Consider the following 19,795-nt stretch of genomic DNA (forward strand, 5'->3'; position numbering starts at 1 on the left):
CAGATGCAAGAAAAACTATGATTACAACAACAATAGTAGTTACAGATGACACTCCCATCGCTCTCCAGTTCTCCCACAGCTTTATCTTGGTGCTCCAGTTTCCCCAACCTCATTTTGGTGCCACCTTGTACCTTTCAAACGTACTCAGACTAGAACCTCTGTCCAAGGAGCTTTTAACCTTTACTTTATTGCTGCAGCTATCAGTGTCTTCCAGTCGGGTGATTCTCTGCTCTTCTTTCTTCGACCTCAGGGGTTAGACCACCCTTCAGTCGTTGCACAGATCAGGGGATTATTCTGCCCCGATTTTCAAACAACGATCTGTGTATTCTGGGGTCACAGCCGTGTCCCCCTTTTTACCAAGAGCCTCTCGAACCTCGTTGGTCTGGTGTTCCTGGTTTTTTGCCAACCCCTTCATGGTTATTGCTGTGTTTATGGGATCCATCCTTTTGAGGTGACTAGCTAGAGCCCAAACTGCATGACCCTTGGCCCCAGTTGCCGTCTCGGCAGTCTCCACGCCTATCTCTGCTGCGAAGGATCCTCATATCTCCGTGACCTCGTCTGGTGTCTGTTCCTTTCTCTGTAAGACAGAAAACCAAAACACCTCTCTGCCTAGCCTTAATAATCTAATGTTGTTATTCATTGTTCCTCGAGTGATTCAAAATTGGTTTAGAATATTCAGAATGTTCAGGACTCTCTGGCCCAGGGACTTATTCTAATCATAATCTATGTGTGTGTAAGCGTGTTTGCATTTAGCCCTCTGCACTCAAAGTCAATACCTGCAATATATCAGTCCGGTCCATCACGCCGAACGAAGCTTATGACCTTCTAAAGACTGAGTGCCAACTCATTATGAGCACATTTGCAATGCGTATATGAAAATAAAAATAACCACTTATTTTAGTAAAAGAAATCAAAAACAAATTAACCATTTTTACTTCTAATCTTTGCCACCTTTTTACAAAAATCATGTGTTTCTTTCAGCCTTCCGTCCTACGATTTCCTCTCCAGTGCGATACTCAGCTTCTCATGAACACAGGGATTTTATCCTCTAAACCAGGGGTCACTAACAGGCGGACCGGGGTCCGAATCCGGACCCAGTCGCCATCCTATATGGACCCGGACCTATAGTTAACAAAATATTAAATTATATTTAATTTTGACGGGGCGATTCAATTTTAAGCGGTAACCTTACATTGTATTAGACCAGGGATCATACTAATCAATTGTGTGCGAGTTACGCCACCCACGTGACACTACTTAGCCAATCACATCTGCGCATTCAAGGCGATCGCAACGCTGAGTGCAGACACAGACAGACAGAGGAAAGACATGGTGAGAGGTGAATGACAAGCGAGACGATTAACGATACAGTGAGACAAGACGTGAGCGGGAGTCACAAGAGGTAAAACAACTATGGCGCTTTCAAAAAAGAGAAAAGTAGACACCGAAAATAGAACTTTCAAGACTGAATGGACTGACGCATATATGTTCATTCTTCCGGCCGCAAGCAGCAAACCAGTGTGTCTCATATGTTCAGAAACCGTGGCACTGATTAAAAGTGGCAATGTCAAACGCCACTATGAGACAAAGCACAAAGCTTTTGAACAATCATACCCACCCAAGTCTGAACTCAGGTCCCAGAAAATTAGCAGTCTCAGAGCCCAATATGATCAGTCCACAAGGATCTTAACCAGTTCTTTCACCGCCCAACAACGTGCTCATGAATGTTCCCTCAGAGTTGCTTGGATTTTAGGTCAACACAAAAAGCCCTTTGCAGATGCAGGTGTTGTCAAAGAGTGCATGAGTGCAGTAGCAGAAACATTACTTGAGGGTAAACAAAAAGAAGAGCTTCATGACAAAATAAAGCAAATACCTATGTCAGCATCAACAGCCACAAAGAGAAGTGAATTATTAGCTCAGGATGTGCTATCCCAGCTGGAAGAAGCTATTCATAAGACACCATGTGTAGGCTTGGCTGTAGATGAGTCCACTGATGTGTCTGACAATGCTCAGCTGTTAGTTTATGTAAGGTTCTTCAACAATGATAAGAAAGAGTTCTGTGAAGACCTGCTAGGTGTAACTTCCCTTCACAGCACTACAAGAGGAGAGGATATTTACCTGGCCATTAAGGAAATGTTAACAAAGCGAGGAATAGAGCCAAACCAAGTGGTTTCAATAACCACAGATGGAGCCCCTGCTATGATGGGGAGAGAGAAAGGAGCTGTAGCAAGAATGAAAGAGGACAATCCCGAGCTAATCTCTTATCATTGCATTATTCATCAGTCAGTGTTATGCTCCACCCTGTCAGACGAGTATGCTGAGGTGATGAAAACAATGATGAAAATGATTAATTTTCTCAGGGCATCTTCTTCTTGTCAGCATCGCATGCTCAGGGAATTTCTCAGAGAAGTTGATGCACACGCTGATGATCTTCTGCTTCACAACAATGTGAGATGGCTTAGCAAAGGCAGGGCATTGGAGCGATTTTGGTCCATCAGAAGTGAAGTAGCAGCTTTCTTGGAAGAGCTGGAAAGTCAAAAAGCAACAAACTTTTCTCTCTTTTTAAATGATGGGAAAAACATGGATATTGTGGCCTTTTTGGTTGATATCACTTCACACCTGAATGAACTGAATTTGAAGCTGCAGGGCAAGGACAATTCAATTTGTGAACTGATGACAGCTGTCCGCTGCTTTCAGAGGAAACTTGAAGTGTTCAAAGAAGACCTGCAAGGAGACTATGCACACTTCCCAACAGTGAAGGAACAGGTTCAGGGACAGAGAGATGTGTCCTCTTTTGTTGACTTTGTTGATAAGCTGATTGAAAACTTCAGCAAACGTTTTGATAGCTTCAGCTTTGGACAGCAGCTCACCATGTTCATAAAGAACCCATTTGCCATCACTGATGTCAGAGGGTTCTCAAAGGAAGTCACACAGCACTTCAAGTGGGCAAATGCTGGGCCTCTTCAAATGCAACTAATTGATCTCCAAGCAGATGTGGCCCTGAAAGAGCAGTTTGGAAGAACTGAACCTGCCACTTTCTGGCCCCAATTGGTCTCTGAGACAGCTTTCCCAAATCTGAGGAAAGTAGCCCTGTACATCTTGACCATGTTTGGCTCCACATACAGCTGTGAGGCAGCTTTCTCCACAATGAACATAATAAAAACTAAATATCGTTCCAGGATCACCAATGAGCACCTACACATGTGTATGAGAATGGCCCTGACACCATTCCAGCCCAGATTTAAAATCCTAGTAGAGCGAACTAAAGCTCAGTTCTCTCACTGAACAACAGAAAGTTGGGACGTGGAATATAAGGGGGAAAGAAAGAGAAACTGTAAAATTGTTAAAATGTTTTGATGTTATCTGTTGAAAATGTATTGAGACTGTTTAGTCGAGATGTAAAATGTAAAGAAAAAGGGAAACTTTTTTTTTCTGAAATTAAGCACTTTGTTTTAAGATGCACAATTTAGCCATTTTATTTATTTTCTCTAATTCATTTTAAACAGCAGCCCTATTTCTAATGTAGGCCTACTGTGTGTTTCAGTGTTAACAATAAATTTTGTTGAAATGTTTTAACTTGTATTTTCATTGATTTGACAGTCTATTGTTCATACGTTCAGATATAAATTAAAAAAAAAAAAAAAAGGTTGCTTCTCTATCACAATCATAACGTAAGTTAGACATTATGATGTCCCGGACCTCTGCTTGAGAAGATTTTCTCCAACTGGACCTCCTCAAATTTTAGTTTAATACCCCTGATCTATAGGATAAGATGCACTTGTATGACCATTTGTTTTGTTGCGGTAGGATTCCAAAATAACATTTCTTTTCTATAAAGTAATTTAGCTTAAAGCTGCAATGACATATTCCCATTTTAAAAAGAAAATGAACTATTGAAACAAAGGTGCAGGGTTTAAAAATGTAAATCCTTACTATACGTCTTCCTTTTCTGACCTGTTTTTGATCTTAAACTCCTCTTATATATCGTTGTTCTTTCGAATGAAACATCAAATTCATCAAATTTTAGGAAAAATTCATGTCTTATAGCCAACCCCAGCCCTCCAGCTTAATGTCTTCCACTAAGTGCTCATATAAACTACCGCCGATAAATGAGACGTGTGATGTCAAGAACGTGATCAGCAGCAGCACGCCCACCTGCAAAAGTCCTTATTATTTTTTTGGCAGAGTATAAAAAGCCAACATAATATTTTCATGGATAGAATCATTTTTTTCTATCACAGTCAGACTAAGTGCAAGAAAAAACTGAAAGATGTGTATTTTCATTTCATGAAATGACACAAAGTTCAAAGAGTCCTTGATTTATTCTTTTTTTTTTACTATTTGAAAAAAAACAACAACAAACACACACATTCCTGGACCCAAATTGGCCAAAACTTAAAAAAAAAAAAATCCTAACATGTATTAGAAATGTTTTTAAAGAGACAGCTTTGTGAGTCCTGGAAGTCATACAGTGGCAGCAGCACCAAGATAAAGAAAAGCATTTGTGTATGATGAAATAATATATTAAATACATATCACAACAAAAATACACATTTCTGCGAAACAGTTTCAATTTCTAATCATGGAAAACTATAATGTTTTCAGTGGATTATTCATTCACATAATGAATGTAGTTGATATTTTATCACTGATTGCACATTTCCTGCAATAGCTGTGGAGTGTGTGTTCATTTGAATCAGTCACTTCTACAGTTTAGTGTTGAACAAAAAAATTCAAAATGACTAACTCGTGATTCTTCGTTTAAGCCTCTATCAAATACGCTTCCTATACGTTGATTCAGGAAGCCTGAACCTCATTGCATTAGTCCATTGTTGCATTGCTTCAAAAATATTGCACACCTGTGTAGGTCCTACCTTCCATTTTGGACAGAGATACACAAGCAGGCTAATAATTTCCACATGGGGCCAAAATGTCATTTTCTGTGTCCATCGTGACTCTGTATGCTACAATAATTTACCTCAAAACTGATTTTGTTTTTTGTGCTCACAACCTGTCAGTTTTCCCCACCGTTTTTGAACCACTTTCATCCACGGTGTTTGAGTACGGGTCCTGTTTTATTTCATTGCCTTCGTAGCTGATGTTATCATAAACTTGTCTCATGTGGCTGTTCGTCTCCGCCTTTTCCCTGTCCTTTTCTTTTTCCTGCTGGAACTGGAGCAGCACCGCTTTATTTACACCGGGACCTGAGAGAAAGGAGCACGACACAATGCAACAGCGAGACACTTAGTCTTCACCTTCAGTTTTAATAGTTTCTCTACTACACATAAAGAACCCAGAGGAAAATGATGTACGTACCGAAATAACTGAGCACCACTGGGAGGAATATAAGTCCGTGAGCCATTCCCAGGAGTGTAATGACGAGGTTCAACCGGAAGAAGAAAATCTGGATGAGCTGCGCTTTGGCAAACGCCAGCACGATGATGCCTGGCAGGTTAGTCATAGCAACACCAGCAAACACCTTGAGGGTGCAAAAAAAGGGAAAATTCATTTGAAAACATGTCTTTATTTTCCTTTTTTTGGTTCAAACTTTTCTTTAATGGGTGATTAACAACATCAGCTCTTGCTTTACTTACTGCGCTGCCCATTTTGGCTGTAGCCTCGATTGCTCTTTCCACACGTGTGGGCTTGGTGCTGAGTGCAAACGATCTCGTCATATGCGACACAAACTCAACAGAGATGCCCACCGCCTGCAGATTGCACAGAAGATGTGAGACTTTCACTTTCATTTAAACCATCAAAAATGAATCTCTGCAAAGCACGGGAAAAATACAGAAGGCTAGCAAATTTAGTAAAAATATCCACACTCAGTTGATTGTATAGGTTGGTCTCCAAAGAAACCCAGTGATGCAGCTAATCAGCACCTGTTATTAGGCAGACTGGTCAACACAATGTCTTTCCATAACTGTGTCCGCACTTGAGAAAATGAGCCTCCTTCAGTCCCAATGATCTGATTTGCTCTTACCGTGACCAGATTGATGAGAGCCACTGCGTTATAGTCGATGCTCCACAGAGTCATGACACCGACTGTATCCACAACGATCATGACAATGGTGAGCAGATTGAGCAGGCCGGAGCGCAGATCCAAGCCGAGCAGCAGACAGCAGACCACGAAGGTCGGCAGCAGACACAAGGAGATGTTGAAGAGTCCCTCATTCACAATAGTCAGGTACTGCTCATAAAATACGTAGGTTATCCTGGAAGGAGGAGAAACATAAAACATTGATCAGAAAATACAAACCGCTTAAAGACGAAAACAACTTTCTGGCAGAGTGGTTGGAGCTGAGTTGCAGGGAAATGGGGAAAGCACATACGTGTAAGGGAACACTTCAAAGTCAGGTGAGGTGCCTGGCACGAGCCTCATGCCTTGGGTGATCTTGTCAGCAAGCTCCCTGGCCATCTTCAGGGCAGCGGTGAACTCCTGGGAGTTGGTTAGAGGTGTGTGGTAAGCCATGAACCGAGAGGCTGGAGAGACAGGGGGGTAAAAAAGGTTTTATTTCCTATTTTTTAAATCTGTTTTTGAATGAATAGAATCACTTCCACTGCTATGCGGTGTTTTTGGGGACCTACCTATTATTTCCCCACTTTCATCTCTTACCACTGCTTTGTCATACGCTCCTAGACCGCTGTTTAAAAAAGACAGTAAGCCATGAGATTTCCGTTTTGATGCTGGGATTTATTAGTGTGTATGCGCGCATTTACAATACAAACCCTTTGGAGCACTGCAGGTCAGGCCTGTTAGTCAGAAAGTCAGGAAGGTAGCGGTTGAATTGTGCCACAGTGGGCCTCACCGTATCATTATCAGGACGTGCCAGACACCTTTTAGCACAGATTAAACCAGCTGTTAAGACAAATAAGAAGAGTAGGGGTTATTGAAGTCATGTCTTTGTTCATGTTTAGACAGTAACATCAAAAACTGCATGCAAGTATGTTTTTTTTAATGCTTTTTTCATTTAAGAAATGATTCTCACATTCATTTGCAGGACAGAAATGTCCTACATTGGGACCGTTGGTGTACAGACGACAACATTTGGATTGGGGGTTCAACCAGTCAATGAAATCATCCACCCACGAGTTCGCAGGGATAGCCACATAGGATCTAAAGTTGAGATCATATAAATAATTATTTATTCTCATAATCATCAAATTCAGAAAAAGGTAAGAAACAGCAATACCTTGTTAGTCTGTTGCATTAAAAGTAACATTATCCAGCACTTCCAAGCAATAATTGATCATTTTATTCAAAATTGAAGTTTAAAAAACCACTTCAGTTTGTGTTTTAAGGGGTTCTGTGCTTGAATATTTGGCCATTTTTCTCTGTCTTTCTCTATGCTCAGTATGCTTCAGGAAGCTAACAACCTGTAGCTACTTCAAATGTAATAATATCAGTCTCATACTTAGTAAATTTCAAACCATCTATCTGGATCTGGGATTATGTACTGAATATTTCTAAATAACTACAGCTGTGTTTAAGAAGGCTCAGCAGCACTTTCACTTCCCGAGGTTGCTGAAGAAGTACTGTGTAGATGAGAAACTGCTGGTTTGCCTTCTTTCGCTCACTGAAAGCATGCCAGCGTACTGTGTTACAGCGTGGTCTGCCGGATGCTCTGCAGCAGATAAAAGAAGCTACCCCCAGGGTAATAAAGACAGCATGAAAGCTCACTGGCTCCGCTCTTCCCTCCTTGGAAGAGACTGAAAAAGCAAGATACCTCTCAAATGTCTTAAAAACCCCTAAAAACAGCTGTCACACTGGATACTTGCTATTTGACCTGTTCCCCACTGGTAGACGCTACAGCTCCACCAAAACAGAGGCAAACAGCTCAAGCCCTAACTCAAGCAGGGTTGCTGTAATGCACCATGACACTTTCTATTTAATTCTTTGCTCCTTTTTCATTCATAATCATTCATTGTCTTCTACTGAAAGGCCTGACTTTACTGTGGGAATGACTTTGTTGTTTTATTGTGTGAATGGCTTGTTTTTATGCTTGGGGCACCTGCACAATTAGCATCTCAATTTAACTATTTTATAACACAAAGATTATTAAAGGCGTTCTGATACAAATCTTTCAGTTAAATTTATTGGAGTTCTTAATGATAGATTTATTGTTCCTGTTTTATGAGATGCTGTTTGCCAGCTGATAAGGCTGCTGATAAATACGGCTCCATAATTCTGCTTATCTTGAGGAAACAATTGTGTTTTGTTACCTAAGACGGTCTCAGTCCGATCGAATATATCAAAATGTAAAGTGTTTAGGTGAATCACAGGCAAGCTGGGAAGATTATTTTGTGCATCAGAAGTTTCAAATCTGTCAGAACACAGTTTCTGATTGCAAGCATATTTCGAGAATAATTATAGGGGATATCTCAGTGATTGCTTTCACTAACTGGCACTATCACTCAGAGACACCCTTCATCTGCTCTGTGGCAATTATGTTGCTGAGTTTATCATTAACTGATCTGACTGGAAAGTGTGTAACAGGTTGCTACTACGATATCAGCAAGGTCAAGGATATGTTGTGATGTGAAGGACACATGCAGAGTATCAGAACTGTTGCAAGCAACTGGTAGATACAGAGTTTAAGTGAGCAACAATGGTACAGAGTTTGCTTTTAAAGCTTAAAGTTTCCCGTGTTCAGATTATAAACAATAAATCCACTGACTCACCGTTCAGGGTAGTTTGTGGCGTACTGGATCTTCTGAGTCAGCGAGAACTGATCACAACCCACGCTGGAGCAGACTGCATTCATGCCCTCCACAGAGGTGAAGTTGAACCCCTTTTTTGTTACAAAATAAACAGGAACGCCAACTTCAAAGTACTTGTTCAGGTACTGGAAATAGGTCAGCATGTATGAGTCCTGCATCGAAAACAGAAATATCTTTGTGAACAGGTTTAACAGGAAGAAAATAGTGTCATTGCCATTTATACATAATTGTGCTTACTGACCTGAGGCATAGCCAGCTCCTGATCCAAACCCACTTTCACATTCATCATGAGGAATAAGGCTCCACAGAACATAAAGATGAAAACTACTATCTGAGGAGAACATAGAATAGAGTGAATTTATCAAACATCTGTTTAAAAACACACACATCTCAATATGAGTTTGTGTTCATCTCATTAAATTTCATCTCGCAAGATTTAACATCAGTGAGACAGCTGAGGTCAGCGGTTTAGAATAACTGTGGACTGAACATATTTTATGTTGTTGGTGAGGCATTACCACTATGATCCTGGTGTAGCGGTGCAGTAGAACAGGGGCATAGTATTTCTTCATGAATGGCATCAGAAAACCCTTATTTGGCTTTTTTGGACGCTGTTTTGACACTTTAATGCAACAGAGAAGTTCACAGCGGTTGTTGTCTTGGCGCCGGGCATCCAGGGACAACAGCGCAACAAAAGCTGTCATCTGGAGGGCAAAGTCCATGAGCACAGCCAGAGCAGCATATAGAGCAAAGGACTTCACTGCTGGCATAGTGGACAGGGCCCCTGAAACAAACATGGATAGAGGGTAACGCACCAGACAAAACACCAAGTCCAGCTTGGTGTAAAAAAATTTTATTACATTTTTAAAACTAAGGATTCAACTAAGGATATCAGATTATATACCTAGGAAGAAGCAGACAGACTCAGAAAGACTGCACAGGAGCATGCTGGGAGCCACGTTTCCAAGGACACGCCCGATCTGCTCCTCTCGCGTCTCGTGAGGCCTCCGCACATCTCTCTGGAAGACAGGAAGAGTAACTTAATAAAAATTCCACCATGTTAAAAAAATGGCACCATTGTACATTTATGGCACACATAGATATACAATACCTGGTACTCCAGAACAAAGATGAAGATGTTGTCAGCTCCCACGGCGAGCACCAGGAAGGGAACGACCTGAAGGATGACCAGTGAGGAGGGTATGCCAATCCAGGAATAAAAACCCATTGAGGCCAGGACAGAGCAGGCGACCACCAGGATCCCACCCAAACCAACCAGAAACTTAGAGTCCACCTACAGGACAAAGAGATGCAAATGTACAAACGTCTCAGTGAACCCATTGACATTTCTTTATTACGCTGTAGTAAGAACAATAATCCTGACATAGGCATACTGTATCAGCTTCTCCTTATCACGTACAGTAGGTGATATATACCATTCTATCATTTTTTCTCTCTGTACAGAAGCCAGTATAACCCAGGGGCATATTTTATGCTCACATTTTTACAGCAACAACTAAATTCATGTTTTAGCAACTTAAAAAAAAAAAAAAAGCTCCGATCATAACGCTTTCAGCTCTTGGTCAGAGGGTTTAAAAAGCATGTTGTTTCTAGTCAAATATGGCTTTATTTGCCATGTTATCAAGGTTACTGCACACTATTATCTAATCTAGGTCAAATGGACAGCAGCTAACAGTTGCATCCAGCACCACACTTAAATGTTAGCAAAAAATGACATTATTCTGATACCAAATGAATGCACATTAACACTTATGTTAAATCCAAACTTAAGTGTTAAAGTGTAAGCAAACCTAACCCATAAGTGTGTATTCTTATGCTTTGCAGTTACTAGTTAGCATCAACGATGTTACCGAACATTTTTAGCATGCTAATCAGCACGAAACAAAACATACAGCTGAGGCTAACTGGAAAGTAATTTCTTTTGCAGATGCTAGATTTGGAAAAATGAAAATACTGACATAACTGTGCTACCTAAAAATGTTTGGGCTCCATCCTGGGCAGACCATGAAGGTAGGTGTTAAGACATTTCACCTAAAACCACACAAGTGAAAAGGCAGAGTGTGGCAGGGTTTATGAACACCCGTTCAAAGACTAATGGCACTAAAGGGATTAACTGCTGATTTGCAAGTTGCAATACCCGGGAATACCTGATGCTACCCATTCTGCGGAGACGTACCAGTAAGCGTTTCCATGAAGAGTGCTCTCCAAGTGCCACAGCGATGTAAACGAAAATTACAGCATAGCTGATCATGAAGATGGGGATATCTTCTGCAGTTGTTCGATTGATCTCGTCCTCCAGAGATCTCTATTAACAGAGCAGAGAAGTGAGTGATTAGCAGAGGTGGGACCAAGTCATTGTTTTGCAAGTCTCAAGTAAGTCTCAAGTCTTTATCCTCAAGTCTCAAGTCAAGTCTCAAGTAATGTCAGGCAAGTCAGAGTCGAGTCTCAAGTCACTGGTGTAAAAGTCCGAGTCAAGTCACAAGTCTGAAACTTTGAATTTCAAGTCCTTTCGAGTCTTTAAAAAAAAAAAAGAAAAAATAATGTTGCAGTTATGCTAAATGTAAATATTAGACCATGTAATTTTAAAATCTGTGTTTTTCTCAACACATGACAAAATAGTGAACTTAGAAAATCTACACAAATTGTGAAATTGCACCTCTTTAAAATGCAGCTCAATTAAACCTAGCTCCAAGAATAATTTTCACCGACAGTTCTGAGATAAGCTGCATGTTATTCTTGGATGCGGTTGTAGGACCAGCTTTAAAATCGCATGACAAAAATATCATACACATTAAAAAAAACTGCATCACCAACGTAGCCTGGAAAACATTTGCTAGTTAGATGAAGTCAGCTATCTCATCGTAGCATATTTATATGCATATTTATAATCATACGGTTCTTGGAGTGAGTGCATACACTCATGAAGTTTAGTAACTTCAGGTCACTGCAACAAGCCCAGGTACAGTTTACCGACGGATGGGTACAGGACCTTGAAATGCACCGTGTAGAAAGTAAAGACCATCGTACGTATCATAAGTTTACCAGTCTCACAAATTGTCGTCATAAATACACATTCCTTAACCGTTTATTAATATAACCTTTGAGCTCAACGGTAATTAATTAGTAGTGGAAATAATTTCTGGTACCCATCACAGAAATGTAGCAGTGACAATAATATTGTATGCTGTAATCGTACTGGGCAATTAGTGATACAAAAAACCTGTTTTATCCTGTGAATAAAAGTATATGTTTTTGTCAATGTACCATAATAACAGAAGCGAAACGCAATATTGTGTCAGGACAATTCACTATTTATGCACAATAAATAAAGGAGCATAGCGCGACCATTTCTGTTCAGCGCCAGACTTGCTTGTAACCTATATCACCAATTATGTTATGAAAGTGACGTATTAAGTACTAAAAAACACTGACCTTCGTGTAAATGCTTGGAGCAGACTAACCTGTGAGCTGGAGTGTTCTGGGATGTTATATTTGATCTTTGAATGGCTGCGATCCAGGCCATCCGTCGCGTCTTTGTTACTTCGGAAACATGGCTTGAACAATTTCTCTTCAACGACGTAATCCGATAACAACCGATCTCTTTACCCGTCAGCTTCTCGTGGCTGTCATGCGACCGGCTATTGCAGTTAATAATACAACGGCTTCTTGACATTTTTGTGTTTCTTTTTATCGCTGTATAACTGATTTTAATTGAAAGCCTGCGTGCGCTAGTACCGCTTGCCACGAGTTCCCAGAATCCTTTGCGGTTCTACCCGTGAATGACGTCACATTTTCAATCTCTATATAATATGCATGTTAAATTTTATATTTGGGGTAAAATATCAAGTCTTTTCAAGTAAACCGGTTCAAGTCCAATTCAAGTCCCAAGTCATTGGTGTAAAAGTCCAAGTCAAGTCACAAGTCTTACAACATTTTTTCAAGTCAAGTCTAAAGTCATAAAATTAATGACTCGAGTCTGACTCGAGTCCAAGTCATGTGACTCGAGTCCACACCTCTGGTGATTAGATGTGTTAAAGGTCACAGAGAGGCCAACTTAACGTTTCTTAGAAAAACAGCAACAGCAAGTCTTTGTCAGTATGCCTGGTAATTGCTTCATTTTGCTTTCTTGAGCATTTTGATCTTTATTAGATAGGACACGACTGTGAGCAGGCAGGAAACGAGTGCAAAGATGGTGTAATGACACGTACAAAGGTCCCTGGACCACCTCAGACAAGTGACACGCGGCCAAGGCCTTAATGGAGCTTTTCTACTCTGCTTCATCACTCAAAGCATTTTACACCTCATTCACCGAATCACTTTTTTCTAAGTGATTCATTTCTATTTCACATTCACACACATGTGCGATTCTTACTCAGCACAAAGCATTGGGAGGAACTCAGAGTTAATTATCTTGCCCCCAAACACTTTGGCCACAAACCCTCAAACCTGCCAATTCTACTTCTTGAGCCACAGTGACTCACGTAAATCACAGGTAACTGCCCCAAAATCCACACAAATTTCTCATTTGAACTTAAATTTTGTAAATATACGAATAATGCATACTCATAGAGTTTTTACCTCTGCCATGTATGCAAAAGTGAAGCTGTTTTTCCGGTCTTTCTGGTATTCTTGGACAATTTTAAGAAACTCTTTCTCCCATTGCATAGCCACTTTGAATTTAGGGTCACTGCGAGCATAGTTGTTCAGGGAGAAGGTCAGGATGAAGGCCTCAGCACTGCTGAATGCATCATCTGGGAAAAGTCAAGTGTAAATTGTTCAAGTGAGTTAGAAGCGCCTTTTTGTGTGTTGTACAATAATTTCAGGGATAAAACAGTGGTTCTAAAAGTCTCTTACCCTCATATCCTCCCACAGCCAGGAATGGGAAGACTGGAGCTCCATAGTCAGCCATGCAGCTCATACCTAAATCTGTGATGTCTTTGAAGGACAAAGGAGAGCTTGAGGAGAAGTGGAAAAAAGGGGAGAAAGGATGGTTTTATGTGCCGGAAGGTGAAGTTTATAAAAATGAGCGGTGTTGGTTGCAGTTTTTTTTAATGAATGCTTACCCAAGGCAGTAGATGAGGTGGTCTCTCCAGTCCACCTCTTTGGTCACTCCCAGCTCAGTCATGTTCACTTTAGCGTTAATGTGGTCTAGGCTGTTCTGGAAGTACTGTGGCAAGCTGTTGACTGCACAGTCAGTCAAGGAAGGGTTGTTGGGATTTAGCGGCGCAAAGCACACATCCTTCAAACTTGCTGTCCGGTTCAGATCATCTGACCAAAACTGAATATTCTAAAAACAGAATGAGGGGGGTTTCAGTTAGTCAACATGGAATGATGCACCTTTTCAAACACTGTCAGCAGTCAGCTTTGACTTTGAGTACCTGTATTCGTGTCTGGAGTTCCAGCAGCTCAATGATGAGCTCTTTGGACATTATCCCACTAAAGTTTTGCGGTCCAAACAGCAACGAGTCATAAATGTGGCTTTTTCTGCCTGGTGCTGTCAAGATTACTTGATTTGTCCTGTAGAAGGGATCAAAGTACGTGTCGTGGAATTCTTTCTCTTGGCGAGCCCGGCTGTTAGGGGCAGACCAAAGTTCAACTGGATCGGTGGTGAGTTTGATGTCTTTGAGGCCAACAGATAAAACAGCCACGACAATAAGAGACAGGAGGAGGACCTTGAAAAAAGATCAAATATTCTTCAGGCGTGGTGTCTTCGTCTGGCTAACAATATACTTTCTCTTAAATCCACTGTGTAAGGTAAGGTTAACGCAAGAAGTCAGAAATGTGCAAATTCTTTGAAATGGGAACATATCTATACTGAATTAGTAAATAAAATATAGATAATAGGGAATTATTAGTATTCTTTATATTCCAAATGTCACTTTGAACAATAAAAATGTAATCTTCCTCATTTTAGTCCACTCAGAGGATTTGTTGCTATAGCATAACTGGGTTTGGTATGAACAGCATTTATTTTATTTAAAATAAATGCTGCAGAGGGCTCAGGGGTGTGTTCTGAGCCCTCTGCTATACACTCTCTTCACCCATGACTGTATTTCCTCCTGCGCGTCCAATCTCATTGTTAAGTTTGCAGATGACACTACAGTGCTCGGACTTATATCCAACAATGATGAGACAAACTATAGGACAGAGGTGCAACAACTAGAGTCATGGTGCCACGACAATAACTTGGTCTTAAACACCAAAAAGACCAAGGAGATCATTGTAGATTTCCGGAAGAGGGGTCATAACAACCATCTGCCTCTCTTCATTGGCAGTGAGGCGGTGGAGAGGGTGAGCAGTTTTAAATTCTTGGGGGTAACTGTGACCGAGGACCTGTCCTGGGGCAACCATATCACCTCAGTTGTACGGAAGGCCCAACAGCGCCTCTACTACCTGAGGAGACTGCGGAGCGCACACATTCCCAGATCTCTGATGTTGAACTTCTACAACTGTGCCATCAGCAGCGTTCTGACGTATGGATTTCTAGTGTGGTTCCCCAGCTGCACCAAGGCCGATCAGCAAGCACTCCAGCGGGTGGTGAAAGAAGCTGGCAGAATTATTGGAACAAGTCTGCCAGAGATCAGTAATATCTTCCCCACTCGCTGTCTGCGGGACCAACATCACCCTGCGCGCCACCTTTTCCATCTGCTGCCCTCAGGGAGAAGGTACAGGTCTATACAGGCCAGAACATCCAGACTGGCCAACAGCCTGTATCCACAGGCTGTGAGGCTCCTGAACTCTCTGCCCCCCTCTCACGGACAATAACCATATCCAACTTCTTAATAGCAATGAACTGGTCTGCATTGGTGCATCATATCTTTATTCTCTTCCCCCTCCTGCCCCCCCCCCCCCCCCCCCCCCCCTCTTTCTTAAATAGATAACTATCATATCTCACAGTACAATAATATTGAATGGGTTGCATTGTTGTATTTTGTCATGTTTCTCAGGTCTTTGTCTGAATTTCTACGAACATTATTGCTAAGGATTGTCTTATTGCATTGGAGTCACACTGGGTTAAATATGTACACTTGGGTTTTAAGGGGTATTTATTATTTTCTTCTTTTTTTTTGGGTTGTATGGAAGCCCCAAACGCAATTTCATTGTTCTTGACAATGACAATAAATAAATAAATACTAAACAGCATCTTATGATTTGACTTTAATTCTTCCACTAAAGCTAAAAGAAGGCCTAGTGGGTACATACGTCCTACTTTTACTGGATCAAAGTACTTACAGTGAGGGGATAAGAGGCCATGATGGTTCCCCAAATCCGGAACTGTGAGCTCAGGTAAGCCTGAGCAGCCAAGCTGTTTGTCTCAGCACATGTCTCCTCTGAGGGATGGATGATCTTCTCAGTCACTTTATCACTGTCCTTGTCTTTGCCTTTACCTCTGTGTATTCCTTTCTTTTTATTTTTTTGAGATGCCACCCACCAGGAGACAGAGAGGTATAGGACAAAGGAAAGTATCAGGAGAATGAGCAAGATGATAGAAATTACAAGGTAACCATTGGTGCCCAGCAGTGTAAAGGGGCCAGCGACCGGTGAAGGAGGTAGCACACTTGGACACGATTCTTGGCAGTCCTGGCAGGAGCAAACGTCCCCTCCTGTAGGTGTGGTCTCATTACACATGAGAGCGACCCCGTTGTAGGGAATCACACCTTCTGGCAACCCTGTGGTGTCTCCTTCTTGTATTATTTTAAAGTCGATGTCCAGAGGAGCCAAACCGTTACTCGAGTCCCCTTGGAAATCGTACCAGCGCTGGGGAGTGCATAGCTTTGACCCATAGCGACCACACATGGTGGCAATGGCATAGCCTCCAATCGTGGCAGGAATCCGGACATTTTTACATGACTGGAAGGAGGTATCAGCAAAAGTCTTGCCGATGAATGCCTGGTAACCCAACACGGCCTCCCTCGTCCTATTCTGCTCAGTGACATTCATCACCCTTGTGACCTTAACTGTTTGGCTCTGGTTAGGACTGCAGGTGTTGATGCAGTGCAGGTGAGCAAAGTTGTAAGCACAGGAAGGGCAGCGGACGAGAACAGCCTTGGACAGGGTCAGGCTCTTTTCCAGTGATCCCAGCTGTTTGATCGTACAACAAGCATATGTGCTGCTCTCTCCCTGGTCAAACATGGGGCACACCTGCAGCAGGAACAAATGTAATTATAAAAGGATTGTAACACGCACTTATTGAGAATAGACAGAAATCTACCTCTGCCACACTTCATTCAAACTTCTTCTCTTACAGCAGTTCACTCCACCAAGAAGAAGGATATACACACACCTGTTTGAGTATCTTGTAGTGGTCTCCAGTGACGAGTTTGGCACGAGTGTAATTCAGACATGGGACGATGGGATCAATGAGGGTGTTATTTAGCAGCGGGTTACGACCACACTCATCATAAAAAACACAATATCCCGGCTCATGCTGGGCCTCTGATAGACTCTGCGTGGACGAGACGAGTTTTCAAGAGTAAGTACAATAAAGGCAGCAACAGCGCTTTTAATGTAGAGTCTGCTTAGAAATCAAAAACTTCTCAGCACAGATGTTCGATTATAAAAATTATTTTCCTACTCACAAACATTACAGTTAACACGAAGCGATAAGCTCAATGATATGTTTTCCAAAAACTTGTATAAGTTTGATAGTGTTTATTATAATGCCTATAACATTTTCTAAGGATAACTCGTAACATCTCACAGCCCTGTCACAATGACTCAAACGCTACACGGTGTCCTGCCAGCTCAGCTTCTTTATTGCCAATTTGCAACAATAAAATGGAGATTGTACTAATAAATTGCACACGTTCAAGGTTAATTATAACCACAAACTACATGCGTGCCTACAATACAAGATAAAAAAATGTAAATACTAAGTACAATAAACTTTTAAAACTAGAGTTTGATTTCTGTTGGAATATAAATTGACTTTTATTTTTTATAGCCAAACACAATGTATTCTTGTAACATGCAATGTGATTAAAGGTGACTGTTGCCAAACCTACGGGGCTTAAAAATGTCATCTCTAATTTTTTACAGTTTAAAGCAAAGGCAAATAAAATGTCATGATATAAATTTAATCACCTTTAACACGAGAATAGAAATTTGGGGGAAAGTCACAAATGTGTGAAGGGCATTACCTTTGAAAGTTTTAAATATAATAGAAATAATAATAATAATAATAATAATAATAATAATAATAATAATAATAATAACAATAATAAAATGTTATATCATACTTTGCATGAGAGTATGTGAGATAAATATAATTGTGACGACTACATTTGAATGGTCAGTGATGTAAAATGTGTGAAACAGCTTTAAAAAATCACCCATATAGAAAAATATTACATGCACATATTTATGTATGCATTATGTGCATATGTTCAACACAGTTTAAATCTAAAACCACAACAGTGATTTTACCTGAGACGCTGTTTGCACACCTTCTTCTCTAACCTCAACTCTGGACATAAAAATCACTACTTACTTATATTTATTTATTGTATTGCTTTTAATTTGGGTTTCTTATCTGCGAATGTACTATAAAAATACATATTGATTGCTTGTTTAAACAGTTATATTCATTTAGGATTTTAATTAAACGTTAATCTTTCTAGTTTTAAGTGCTGATCACAGATCAAATGATTAATACATTTCAAACCCCCCCCCCCCCCCCCCCATCATGCTGTTAACTGAAAAAATGTACAGTATTACATCTTCAATATATTATAGAAACCAGTGCACAACTGCAATAAATTCCCCAATTAAAAAAGAAGAAAAAACTTACCACAATATTTATAAAAATGACAAGGGCTGCAAGACGCATCATGATTCCTGAGCACGATTCAACAACAGAAGAGTCAGATTCTTAAATTTCAGTAAAATAGGAGTGTAAGGAGTGTTTCACTGTTGACCTATTAGAAGATGCATTAGGAAAGAAGGTGAGAGGTGATGTGGGTAGTCTCTGTTGTCTGTCTGTCTGTCTGTCTGTCTATCTTACAGTGTTAGGGCTACGTAAGGAGAAACGTGTTCTGGTGTGATGTTGCTGCCGGCCAATCACGGGCGAAAGCTACCAGTTGCTCCGTTTGATAATTAACACAGAAAATAGATTTTGATAGGGTTGCTGGGGTGATTCAGCAGAGCTGGGAGAAACAAAATCCCACCCAGACGTCTAAGCCACACCTAGTTCTTCACTTGTGCTTCATCTTACATTGATACTTGAACTGATACCACCTGGAAATTTGTAGTTTTATTGACGATAGATAAACATTCTGAGTGATTTGAATCGTGTCAATCCCTTTACAGCAAGAAGCATGTGTAGGCTGTTGTTGCTTGTTTTCAGGGCAGTGCATGTAGGAAACATCCAAAGTACAGCACACTACTACTGAACCTTTAGACCATCATCAAAGTGACTATCTGATCTATAGGGTACAGTGAGAGAACAATACCTGTGTTCCTGATATGATATGATGGATCATTTTTCTTTAAATCAAAAAGTCATTTAGTGCTTTGAATGGTCAGTAGGACTAGAAAAAAACTAAATGAATACAAATATATTACTTTCAAGTCCAGTGATGGTCTGTAAGCATGCCAAGCCGACATGATCAACTTTGTAATTAATGCTCTTATCATATGTCAAGGTCACAGCTGAGATAAAGAAGAGATCCGATGGTCCAGATGCTATCGTCTGAGCTTTCAGGGTGAAGGTGCGTGAGCATTTAAATTTGTGATAAACAGACATGGTGCAGAAGATGGGAAGAAATGGCAAAGATATGAGGATGTTTATTGTTCTTTCGTGATAAGTGGCAGCATAACAGAATTTTGTAACTATTCATAAAGTTTAGGATTTATCAGCATCTCTATCTATCTACTTTGCGCCGATTTTCAGAGCGATTGCAGCAGTTCCTGTGCAATTCCAGAGTCATAACGGGAGCAGGTTTCATTCAGCAGAACAAATCTATTTCTGATGCTACACCGTCCAAACGTTTATCACTAAATTATTTTATTCTCATTCTGTTATATCATGTTTTTGTGACGTTGGTAGATGCGG

General features: G+C 40.7%; 2 protein-coding genes across 2 annotated transcripts; one reads left to right on the forward strand and one right to left on the reverse strand.

Moving 5' to 3' along the window:
• Positions 1-2,580: 2,580 nt before the first annotated feature.
• On the forward strand, positions 2,581-3,285 carry LOC146656817 (general transcription factor II-I repeat domain-containing protein 2A-like). The gene has a single exon (XM_085425860.1). The coding sequence runs from the start codon at positions 2,581-2,583 to the stop codon at positions 3,283-3,285; it is 705 nt and encodes a 234-aa protein (XP_085281986.1).
• Positions 3,286-4,320: 1,035 nt separating this feature from the next.
• Positions 4,321-18,719, reverse strand: LOC146656818 (NPC1-like intracellular cholesterol transporter 1). The gene is made up of 21 exons (XM_085424584.1): positions 18,533-18,719; positions 17,027-17,188; positions 15,976-16,884; positions 14,121-14,414; positions 13,806-14,029; positions 13,597-13,697; positions 13,321-13,493; positions 10,919-11,047; positions 9,833-10,015; positions 9,626-9,740; positions 9,240-9,505; positions 8,963-9,052; positions 8,683-8,873; positions 6,990-7,117; positions 6,730-6,859; positions 6,589-6,644; positions 6,333-6,483; positions 5,984-6,215; positions 5,595-5,708; positions 5,317-5,479; positions 4,321-5,204 (listed from the first exon to the last, which is right to left on the reverse strand). The coding sequence occupies exons 1-21, from the start codon at positions 18,572-18,574 to the stop codon at positions 5,005-5,007; spliced, it is 4,053 nt and encodes a 1,350-aa protein (XP_085280710.1). The 5' UTR covers positions 18,575-18,719; the 3' UTR covers positions 4,321-5,004.
• Between the last annotated feature and the right edge of the window lie 1,076 nt (positions 18,720-19,795).

The sequence above is a fragment of the Rhamphochromis longiceps genome, linkage group LG12 (genome assembly GCF_057381845.1).
Source record: "Rhamphochromis longiceps isolate RC_006_pf linkage group LG12, R_longiceps_female_GT1.1, whole genome shotgun sequence".
In the NCBI taxonomy this organism is placed as follows: domain Eukaryota; kingdom Metazoa; phylum Chordata; class Actinopteri; order Cichliformes; family Cichlidae; genus Rhamphochromis; species Rhamphochromis longiceps.